The sequence below is a fragment of the Pieris rapae genome, chromosome 6 (genome assembly GCF_905147795.1).
Source record: "Pieris rapae chromosome 6, ilPieRapa1.1, whole genome shotgun sequence".
NCBI classification, from domain to species: Eukaryota; Metazoa; Arthropoda; class Insecta; order Lepidoptera; family Pieridae; genus Pieris; species Pieris rapae.
The window spans coordinates 10,708,678-10,721,247 of NC_059514.1; the positions used below are offsets into that span (position 1 = coordinate 10,708,678).

General features: G+C 31.9%; 1 protein-coding gene across 2 annotated transcripts in view; it reads left to right on the plus strand.

Annotated features, from left to right (window-relative positions):
* The window catches only part of LOC110991687 (dopamine D2-like receptor), a 111,332-nt gene that overhangs the window by 44,918 nt on the left and 53,844 nt on the right, over positions 1-12,570 (plus strand). For both annotated transcript variants that reach the window (XM_022257151.2, XM_045628563.1), the window contains exon 2: positions 3,107-3,639. In XM_022257151.2, the coding sequence (XP_022112843.2) occupies positions 3,172-3,639 (468 nt within the window). In that variant the 5' untranslated portion in view covers positions 3,107-3,171. The remainder of the gene's footprint in view (positions 1-3,106; positions 3,640-12,570) is intronic.

A 12,570-nucleotide genomic window follows, 5' to 3' on the forward strand; every position in this document is an offset into this window, starting at 1 on the left:
CTCTCTGTCCTGAATCTGAAGAATTTTCGTTTTGCTATTATAATTTAAAATAATAACAGTGATAAAATCTTTTACTTTAGGGGATATCAATCGATTGCCCGGATTTTTAATTATTCCAACATTTTTATCACACCGCCATCTCTTATTGAGAATATTTAAATCCTTCTTTAAATGCTTCATAGCATACGTGGTACTGTATTGTAATCCGTTTCCATTTCGTTTTTCCGATACCCAAAAAGTACTCTTTTTTTAAGATTAAACTAATTCTTTGTACTCAAAGAATTAGTTTAATCTTACATCAAGAGGACGATAGGACCATTTCCTATGTAAATATAGAATATTCATACAATAAAACATGCAAGCCAACTCCTCTGAAGCATTAGATTTAATAAGCAACAATATAAAAAAATATTTACTTGTGATAACCTATTCGGCAGTACAAACTCAAACGATGAGAGAACATTACGAAGAACACCTAAAGTTAAGGGCGTGCGTGCGTACTGAGGTGCTATTTGCTGTTTTTCTTATTGATATAAAACAATATCTTAAATACTAATTACACCTATTCACACATACATAATACAGTATCCAATAGAATATTAACATAAACTGAATAAAAAATGTCCCGCAAGTTCAAGTCAAAAATCTGTGAACATTCCGAGTAACCTACTGCTTCTTGATTTAAGGCGATACTAATTTGATTAGAGATCCATCACAGACATTAATAGCCAATTCGAGAACAATTTCGACCAGCCGTATTTTCGGTCGCTTGGGGAATAATATCGGAATAAATTTAATTACAATCCAATGGCGCTCATCACCTCTCTATCACATCTGCTCGTTTAAATTTGGGCTAATGACTCAACAACTTTGAGCCACAATTTATTAATTACCATATATATATATATATGTCAAATCATGGTCAATTTAATTGACATAATAGCAAACCCATAAACATAAATTTAAGTAAAAATCTGACAAATCGTTTGACTTAAAATTCGAAACACAACAAAAAGATGTAAGACATAAAGACCTTAACGATTTTTTGATAGCTCCATTTAGAATACGGCGGTAATTAGATTCCCCTTAGTGTAATCCGGGCAAATGTACGGTTTAATGTCCTCAGGTGGAGCTGTTTTTATCTTTCTGGAATTTCACCGTATTTGTTTCGTACTTAACGTGAATAACTGCTAAGGAATGGAGGCTCACCTTAATCTCGTGAATTTAATCCAAGGGGGTCGTTCAGATGCAGCGAAATTTGAACACAGGGCGTGTATTCAAACTCGATTTTTTCATACATATGTCGCCTACAAAAATATATGTTACACTTTGACTTAAGTCATTTCATGTTAACTGTGTTAATGTTTTCAACATAACTAATTATTGAATTTTTTATTTCACATTACTTTCTAAGAAAACGTAATATTATTATTATACGTAAGAAAACGTACCTGGCAATAAAAAGAAAAGTTGTATCAGAACGTTTTATTATTCAAAAAAATACGTAATAAAAAAATAGGATTTTAATTAAAATATATTTAGACTTAAATATGGAAACTTATACTTTAAAATTCCGTAAACACAAGTTAGTGTAATCGTAATACAAGGTAACCGCAAAGGCAATACAGAAATGAGAAAAGTACTGTCAGCAAATCCATCAGACCCAAATGGCGGATATTACCATAATGCCATTTATCATTTCCCGAGCCTAGCTTGATTTGCATAATGGATGTCATAGTTTATCTATTGATTCCTTTCAATTTAACGAATTGCCAAGCTGTTGATGACATACTATGAAAAATAAAGTTGCTGAGAAACGATCACGATCATTGTGAGGGATTTTAAATATAAGACATAGTACAAAATCCGTCTAGAAAAAGGAGGGTACGCCTTACTAGCGATTATATTCTCAAAAAGTCTATCTGCTATTAAATGAAACTAAAAAACTGAAATCACCGTATAAGGGGCATCTTGCCTAAATTCCTCGGTTAAATAACGTGGTCCATACAAAAGTAATAACAGCTACTCATGTTATTAAAAAAAATCGTGACGTATAAATCACTTTGGTGACATGACATGATTTTAATTATCCGTATCAGATTAACACAGATATTCCGAGTTTTTCGCTCTTAAAATGTAACCTATATTTCCATCATCATGATGAAAGGTTTAATTATCTTTTTTTACTTCCGGAAAAGATTCAAAAATTCCCAGTTTTAAATAAAAATAGCCAATTTCGTGGCCAGCCATTAAAGTAATTAATAGCCAATTAAAACATCAGCCGGTGATCACAAATTTATTGGAGATTGTAACGTTTAATATTTCATCAATCACTTGACGAGTAGGCAAATGATTTTTGGCCTATTTTGAAGATTGGACCAGGTTTTGTTACATAAATAGTAGATTGTGATAAAATCTATCATCTGAAGAAAGCAATTTCCTCAAAGTTAAATTAAATTCTAAATATTTATTTTATCAGATACAAACTATAGCGAGATCATATATCAAATTAAGTTGGTATGCCGTCTATGCCTATCAGATGAAATAATTGCTATCCACTATAACTCACATAGCATCCATTAGGCACTTTAATTGTAAATATTAACGAAATTAATCACAAATTAGATAAAACCAATAAACTTACATTTGTCTGAAATATGTTATTTATTAAACCAAAGGATATATAAATAAACCATTAACTAAAAACAAAAAAAAAACAGAACCTATAAATTCCATAATCATAAAAATCATTAAATTGACTCCATCAAATGAAAAATAGTCGTAAGAAGGCATAATGAAGATGATTGATGTGAGAGGACTGTCACGGATCGACAGGTGCCTGATGGATGCTGAGAAAGTCATTATAATTGCCTATTAAAATGGTCAGGGAATCGTATAAAAGAAATGGTGTTATGTTAAAAGATAATACACAAACATGTAAGAATTATTTTTATTAAATGTAATACAAAGTGTTAGTGCTATTATTATCTAGAAATAGTTTTCATGTTTAACATTTTAAGACCAAACAATTTAGTAAGTTTGACTATATTAAATAATAAAAATTTTACATTTAAGATATAACAAATTTTAATTCTCTCTGTTTCAGAATTGACAGGATGATTGCACGAATTTACTTGCAATACAAAGCAAGCATAACATGATGTAAAAATAATGACAACTCTACCGAACAGGAACTCTTCCCGTCTTTACTCTAAACATGATCGAAATATAGAAGGAACCAAGTACAAAGATGTCGAAAATAAAACCAAAGATCCCAGCGAATTTATGATGCTGGTTGACGATTTCAGTGATTACTTCTACGGCAATGCTAGTCACGATGTATTTATTGCTCACAACCAAACACTAGAGGTATTAAACGATGTTTACACTAACTGTACGTTTAACGGGACGTTCAATGTCTCGTGTTTCGGGAGAGTGGAGACGGTTCCACAATACAACTATTGGGGTTTATTGCTGTTGATCTTCCCGTTTTTTACGTTGTTTGGTAATGTGTTAGTGATTATGAGTGTGGTGCGGGAGAGGACATTGCAGACAGTGACGAACTACTTCATAGTGAGCTTGGCGGTTGCTGACCTTCTAGTGGCGGTCGTGGTGATGCCGTTTGGAGTGTACTATCTGGTAAGTCAGAATATTCACAACTTTTAGTTGTATTTATATAAAACAGCTTACTAACGGTAACCTATTTCTAAGAGTCGTGGTCAGCCTGGAAACATCTGGAGCGGACAATCTGTTTCCACCGGTTTCCGTCCAGTCTCTTATTAGAGTGTACAATTTGGGTTTTCACTCGATCAGTCCATCTGATTGGTGTCCGGTCACGTGACCTTTGATTAGATTTATACAAATATCATTAAAATTAACAACTTAATACAGTTCTAGAGGACAAAGGTATATGCTTTCTTCTATATTTGAACTTATATACGGTCTGTTGACTAGGACGCTGGTCCTATATTTCTGGTATTAATTTCGCGCATCATGATCCATAATAAATCTTAGATGGTTCCAATATTCTATTCAAAAGGTTTGAATATAAACGCATTTAAAGGAAAGTTAATCTCGCGTGACTATAACACCCTGTGTACTGCTTGAAATATGAAATACAGAGTCAACCTGACACAATAGCATTCAGCTCGGAACTCCATCTATCATGATTTGTTACTGCTGCCCTTAGAAAGGGAGGACGAAAGTTTTCAAAACTTTCAAAAGCACGACAAATATTGAGTTTAGTAACTTGGTTTATACATTACATAGTGAACGTTTGTAGTAATTAGGTATATTAAATACGAGTAATATGGAATCTAAACGTTACGTTTTCAAAGAATTTGCTTACTTGGGTATATTATTATTCCCCCATTGCGAAAAGAATAGCCGTAAATGCCTTGCAATGCTTGTAACGATTTCAAGATGAACTGTAAAAAGAATAATTTATATTTATATTATTTATAAATACTACTAATCACCTAAACTAATCACCTTGTGTTGTCGCATTAGTAGTATTCTTATTCACTTCTTGGTGGTGGGCAATGGCCATTTTGATTTCCATCTATTATCTCTGCTGCATAGACTAAGTTTATCTCTTAAACTTATTAATTTTGTTTTTCATTTACCGTTATCAAAACTGACTTTATATCTATCAAATACTACTTTAGTGTCAGAATGTAGTGGTAACGGCATAAATTATTCCATCTGTTTGATAAGAATACCTTTAGCTTTCCTAGAATACCTTTATCATGTCATGCAAATTATTTATAGATTAACAAAACTTCACACTTCCGAGAAAAGAAGTTAAAAAGTATTTTTAGAAGAGGAATTATATCTTAACTTAGAAAACTCCCCTCAGTTTTAAATTTGCAAGTCATTAGCACAATTTAATTGACGAAGGCTCTATAATTTTGATGGATGGTGATTAAGTGCGCGTACAAGTCAAATTAACGCTTTATACCTTACAAGTAATGCTTATGTAACGGCTTTTAATCAGGTATCTGGTTGAAGGAATAGTTTTGTATTATTTACGTTACTAAAATAACTAATGAGTAATAGTTAAAACCGAGACCTAGAGACTCGTTTTATTAAATATATTAAATAGTACGTTTATTTAATAAAAATGAACTACCTCTTACTCGGGGATTAGTTCCCGTGAAATTTATATAACGTTAGCTAGGGCTACCTACCGTTTTCGAAATAACCTTTTGGTGGTTTTAAACTAAACATTTTGTAGCCTGCTACTATAGCCATACTGTATTAAAAATAACGAATAATGGAGCTTTATGCTAAAATAGTTTGTTAAACATTATATCAATATTATGACACTTCTTACTGGTGTTAATAATAACTATAAATATTCAGTTAGTGTCGCTAAAATAAAATACCACATTTTATTTCAGACTAAATGCGGTCCAAAAATAGCCTAGCAATTATGCAAACCAAAATTTCAAATAGTAATATTTCACGGAGGGTCCATCTACAATAAATTAATACGGAGACCGCACACCGAGTATTACCAGATTTTTGGTGAAAAATTTTTGCAATTCAAAAATATTGACATAACACACGTTCGTGACGACTTTTTGCGATGAAAATTTAAATTCTGTCCGAATATTCAAACCGCCTTTCACTCTTTAGTACAAACGCATTCGTTGTAATTTATCTATTTAAAATAATTCAGTATCCTAAATTACTTAAGCGAGTTGAAATTGTTCATATTTTTTACAAAACACCTAAGATTTACTAGGTATGTACCTACATTATTTGATTGACATCGTGTTACCTGGCTACTACGAGTATGTGACCTTTCTTTTTGTTCGATATTTGAATTCCTTGCTCGTAACTATTATAAATAATAAATACAAATACAAATAATACTTAAAAACTGTTGCAGTCCAATGGAGCCTTATTAATGAACCACTCAACACAAACCACTACTATTATTATAATTTAGGGATGGGCGACAGTCCTCCATCGTTTTCACTGCAATTAGATCAAGTCTTAATAAATGACGAGAGTAACATTTATTCTTTTTAGCTATTCGCGTTAAAAGCCCACATAAGCCAAATCTAGTAATATTTACTTTAAGATAGTTTAAATCTTAACATAAAGCAAAATTTGATAAATATAATTCGACAAATATATTTTTATTATATTTTTACGGTAGCGGGAAATTGATGAGTCTATTAAAAGTTTATGACGTTTCCTTATATCGCCCTCTGTGGCGATAAAAGCCTCCATGCGTGTCAGTACAAAAAATACTGTATTCAGTCAACAATTTTTATTGCTAATGCCCTGTTTCGCTATGATGCGGATTTTTATGATTTTCAGGAAATTAAAACCTATTCCATATTTGGTTTAAATATAATAATAATTAAATAAATAAATAATATTAATATAAACGTTTTCACATCAAATTTCCTAGACAATTCATAAAACTAATTATTGTATAAATACATACATGACAACAAAATTAATCATGTCAATTGTACAAAAACTACAACTTGTGAACTAAATTACCCTTTATGTTTCTTAAATATATTGCTTGTGTTCATTTTATTAAACGTCAAAACTTCACATCAATATTATTAACCATTAATCACAAAGTAACACAGAAACTTGAGGCCAAAACCTAAAAAGGTTCTGGGGTCACTGATTTTATTCTATGACACTGAAGTTATCGTTTTCGGCTCGCTTGCAATAATGTTTATTATTTTATTACATCTGTACACAGCATTTAAGTGGCATCTTTAGTGCTGGTTTACTAAATATCAACCATAACAATGTTAAACATGATGACAAAATAATATTCAGGTTGCAAGTCTTCACCGCGAATAATTTTAAATTAATTTATAATTTTAAATTTTTATTTTTAAATTTATAAATAGTATTTAAAAAAATAACTATGTAAATAGTTATAGGTAAATAATATAGAAAATAAGATGGTATTAATTTTAATTAGATAAGTAAGCGTTTGGAGATGGGCCAATGTAAAAAGTTATATTTGTAGGAAATAAAAAGGCGTTTTTATTTTATTTTATTTTATTTATTTAAAAAAATATCAACACGAGAACACACATAATTATAATACTTGCACATTCTAGCAAGCTGACCATTCTGGGATACATTGTTGTAACTTGTGGGTATCATAAATAGTTATAGTTTCATTTAGTTTCTTCAAAAGATAGCTATCAAGTGAGCCATTTGCTATTTTATAATAATACACATATTACATAATATATATAATATAAATAATATACACTTTGATAACTTTATAATTAATACATAAACGTATAATCGTAATATAAAAACGTTTTATAAGTATATTTAAAATTTATAACATGAGCGAAATACATATAAAACGAACAATGAATCTTTTTCACTGCACAGTCATAAAAATCACACAAAAGTATTTTGACTTTTAAAAGCTAAAAATATCTTTTAAGACGAATTTCTATAGAGTGAAAGCACGCTCTACTGAATCTAGGTCTGCTTATTGATAGACTAAATGGGTAAAAGATAAATGGAGAAAATACTTAATTGATAACTTAATTGGCTTCCATTATATTTAGTATATGATCATTTATATGTGGGAAAATCTATGTGAACTAAAGAGACATCATCATCATCAGCGTCTTTATCTGATCCATTACTAGACGTAGGCCTTCAACATTTTTGTTCAATTCGCCCTGCTCTGGCATCTCTGTATTCACTGGAAGCCAACCTCCGACGATGTCGTCAGTCTGACCGGTCTTTGTGCGACCGCACGCTTTTTTGTTCTGCCGGAGTCTCCACTCAAGCTGCTGCCAAAAACAAAAAATAAACTTATACTTATTTCTGATTAGTACAAAATTTAACGAACATATATCGCGATCAGGCAACCGGAGACCATTCTAGAAATAAACAGCAATTTTTAGACAGTTCTACAATTCGTAACCTGAATAAAGAATTAGAATTACTTTATTATTTCACTGAACTGAAAAGACTCTTTTAGTTTGGATAAATTTCAAGATTCCTAAATCTGAAAGTTGTTCACAATAACTGTATGAATATAGACTTAATTGAATTGGGATCAGTTCCAAAATGACGAAATATTGTGAAAATATTTCGTTCGGACGCTTTTAATATGAGCGTATTATATAATTACTTCAGTCGATTTCAACAATTGTTAATATTTAACGAGTAATATATTGTTCTGTTATCTGTAATCGACTGATGATAAAAAGTATTCTAGACGAATTGACGAATTCATATGATGATTAAGATAGCCCTTCGTTTTAGCGTGTTTGCGTCGACTATTGAATACTCCGCGTAAATTTCCAGTACGACAGTTTCACGCGTTTACTACCCTCACCAGGTCATTGTCTACCTAGTGGGAGGCTGTCCAACGCTTCAACGACTTTTTGCCCCATCGGTCATCCGTTCTTGGTGCAATTGGCCCCATAATAGTTTACTATTTGCGTATTGTATCCGTAGTAATGTGTATGCTTATTACATTATTTTTCATAATTACTCACAATTCTGTGAGAGAGTTTCTTTTTTTTTCTTGGCAGTAAGTTAAAATAAGGATTGTTTTTTATTAATTTTCTTATTGACTTTCATATACAAGTTCAATGTACACTACATTGTGCTTACTTATAAGATGCACATACTTATATGATAAAAGTGTTGTCTGATTACAAACTAACATTATAAATGTTTAATGTCCTATATTAAAAAATATATTATATTACATTGTTTACCAGTAAAAATAAATTAAAAAACATTCATACAAAAAATATCCTATTACAGTTGAATATTTGTTTTTTAAAAACATGACCTTTCACAGAAGTGTCATAAAGCCAAGGAAATAAACATAATGAGCTCGATAAATTGCTTGTATCTCACATTTCCTTTTTAAATTCCCTTTATTATGTCCCATCGAAAATAAGGAAAATAGAATCATGAAAATTGAAAGAAACTCTCTCCCTGTACATCGTTTTTAATACAAGAGAGTTTCTACTATTCGCTTGTCAGATATAGTATTTTTAGGGAAGGAATTGGTTTAGAGATTCTTGTTGACAGTCACGGTATTTGTGTGTTACGGTTATATGTGGGTTAAGATAAAATCCCACATATTCACTTTTAGTATATAATGTTGTAGCCTAGAAAGGTTAAAAGTTAGGGAAGACATGCGCGCCTATAAGACCTTATATATTTTGCCATCGTGCATACATATATATTAGGCATTCTCTTATATGTACAAAACATACACATATATAACACAGCATTTATGGAAAACAGCAACAACACGTTTAAAATGTTAATCTCAAATTTTAATTGTTTAAAATTCCTTACTTAATGCTATGTTTGGATTATACAAAATTGTATTGTAAAAATAAGAATTTATATTCTAGATCTACAAAGAAATTTTTTGCAATAAAAAGAGAGAGATTTAAAATTAAAGATAGATTTAAATGCACTCTCAGTTGATGAAAGTACCTTCTTTGAAGAAATGTTTGATTGAAGAATATTCGATGCGGAATGGCGTAGACACTGGAAATGTTAGATGAGCGAGACCCGTTTAAATTATTTCAAAAGGAATCGAACCGAAACCTCGAATTGACTGTAGACGACTTCATGTAACGTAACTTGTATAATAATACTTAAAAGGAAAACTAATTAACACATTACAGTTTTTGATAGAGTATAAGTATGTTTTCTATACTATCTGGGGTTAAATTAGTCTTTTTAAGAGCCAACAATATACTTGTGACACGGTTCGCTGAACATATGGCCTGCTTATAGATAAGCATCAGTTTGAGCATTATGTTTCATTTAACTAACATGTATAATAAAGTTTATTTTATAATTATATTTTATTTTAATTTATAATTGATTTTATTTAACTGTAGTTATAGTTACATGTTATTTTGAGTTTCTTTTTATTAATTAATTATACACTTCTTGTTCTTAAGGTGTGTAGGTGGACTCATTTTCTGCACTTAGACTCAAATTTGGTCCGTTTGCATAAAGAGTGTACTTTACCCTCTGTAGGTGTTTCTTTTATATTGACCATATTAGGAAATAGTAGTACCTATAAGGCCGCCCGTTTCCCTATAACTGTTGTAACCTGCTTATTTTTTGTTATTTTTTAATATGTATAAATGTGTATATTAAGGCAACAAAGTCAAAATAAATAAATAAATCTATTTTTAAATAGCGATCTTTATCTTAGGGAGAGACTGTATATATTAAAAAAACGTCGTAAGAGCCTAAGAACATCTTGATTCGTTTAAAAGCTTTACTCCGTGTTTCCTATTACGTGAAGGGGACGCAAAACGACTTAACAAATAGCCTTCTAAGATACGAAGAAAGCTGTCGAAAGAGAAAGCAAATGCATTAAACTTATTAAAGGCATTCACAGGCAGACTTCTATCGAGGAGAAAATTGAGACGAGCAAGAGAAAATGGATGTGCTATCTTTCGGGTATATCATTTCTCTTTGGATGAGTATGTAATAAAAATTCTTAAATATTTCATAACATTTAAGAAATTAATCAAAAATTGCTTTCATACTAATGAGGGCAAATTGTAAAACATTTAAAGCAGTGTTAGCCCAGTGCCTTCAACGTGCGACTTTCATGCCAGAGGTCGTAAGTTCGATCCTCGGCTGAACACTAATGCACTAATGTACGCATTTTAAATTCACTCAAACAGGGAAGGAAAACACCGTGAGGAAACCGGGTCTGGGAAACCCGAAAGTCGACTGCCTATTAGATTGAAAAATGATCTTGAAACAGATGCAAAAATCTGAGGCCCAGAGCTCAAAAAGGTTGTCACCGTGAGGAAACCGGGTCTGGGAAACCCGAAAGTCGACTGCCTATTAGATTGAAAAATGATCTTGAAACAGATGCAAAAATCTGAGGCCCAGAGCTCAAAAAGGTTGTAGTGTTTTGTGTTTGTAATAACCTTAACTTTGTTTTTTATTCGTACTCCGGGATTTTCTAAGATGAACTGTCAATTAAACGCAAAGAAACATAAAGTATAAGTATCAATAACCGAGGCAAGAGAAACTTGTTAGTAATTATGAGGGTAGTTGCAAAAGTGGGTCAAACTTGGGGGACGAGATTGTTATCTTTTACTTTTAGTAATTTTGCTTTAAGTTTTTATACTTTCTTGTTGCTGTTTTAGGGTTCGGGTCTTGTGATAACCTCAGTGAGGCCGGGTTTATGAACTTAGTTTTATAATAACTTTTAACACGTTCTTTTTATGGATTGTGAATAGAATTTGAAAATAAATTAAATAATCATACTGAGCCTCAAATTTCTGTACTGGTTTAATGACCATTATTAATCTAGTAAGTATGTTCATCCAACTAAACTTGATACACGCCGTCGGCTTTTTATGTCAAAGGCAGGACAGTTTTCTCACGATGTTTCCTTCACCGTTCGAGCGAATGTTAAATGTGCTCATGAAAAGAAAATCCATTGGTCCACAGCCGGGGATCGATCCTACGACCTTAGGGATGAGATCGCCTGCTGAAGCAAGTAAACCATCACTGTTACTCTTACTTAAATTACTTTAACTCACGAAATCTAATTCCGAAACAAGAATTAATAGACCTACAACTTGATATGTCTTACATAAATAGGAGAATGTGGAACAAATTCCACCTTATCATAAACGTAACTAACAAGTTTGCTACCAGGTTTGCAATGTTTTCCTCGTGATACTATCTTTATAGGCTTTTTATTATTAAAAAAACTCAGTCGTCCTCGCATAGTATTAAATCCAGAGTGAGTAAAGTTGTTAAACAAGTAAAATAGCAGTTTTACTTCAGAGAACTTTAAGACCTGTCATTTTCACTCAAGACCACTCTCAGAGTTGAGTACGTGCAAATACGGGTCCATAGTTTGACCCACTTACGTACGCCCCTATTAAGGACGTAAACAGTATTGTTATATTCCTGTTTTCTCCGTGATCCCCTCTTTATATAAGGGAAAGTATATTCGATACGAATAGGTTATTATAGATACATGCAAGTATATGTTCACATATTTGTGCTGTTCGCCTATGTATGTTCGCCGCTGCAGCATATTAACGATATCTAGTAAAATTTCACAGTAATCACCACGATGGCCGCCGTTGCAGAACTGAGTATTTTTTAAGATAGTTTCTACGAACCACCAATAGTTCACCACTATGTAGAATCAGCTGCCCATTGAAATATTTCCAAACTAAATCTACATAGTGTACGCACTCGCGAGCCTTCATAGGCTATCATTAAGATTGTCAATAGGCAATGGTATCACTTAACATCAGGTAAGCCGTTTGCCCGCACCCTCTTATATAATGAATATTATATGTTATATCTATATACATATATACATTGAAAGGAGGTAATATACTCGTAGTATACTTGATTGATCTAAAGCAAGTGAAATTAAATTTAGTGCCTCCAATCAAGGACAAAGCTCGTTTCCTTTAAGCAGGAGTGAATGATGAGCGCATAGTGTAACTAGCATTCATTAGAGTCTCTTTTACCCGCGTCTTAATGGGTGATCGTTATTTTAGATTACGACAGTGA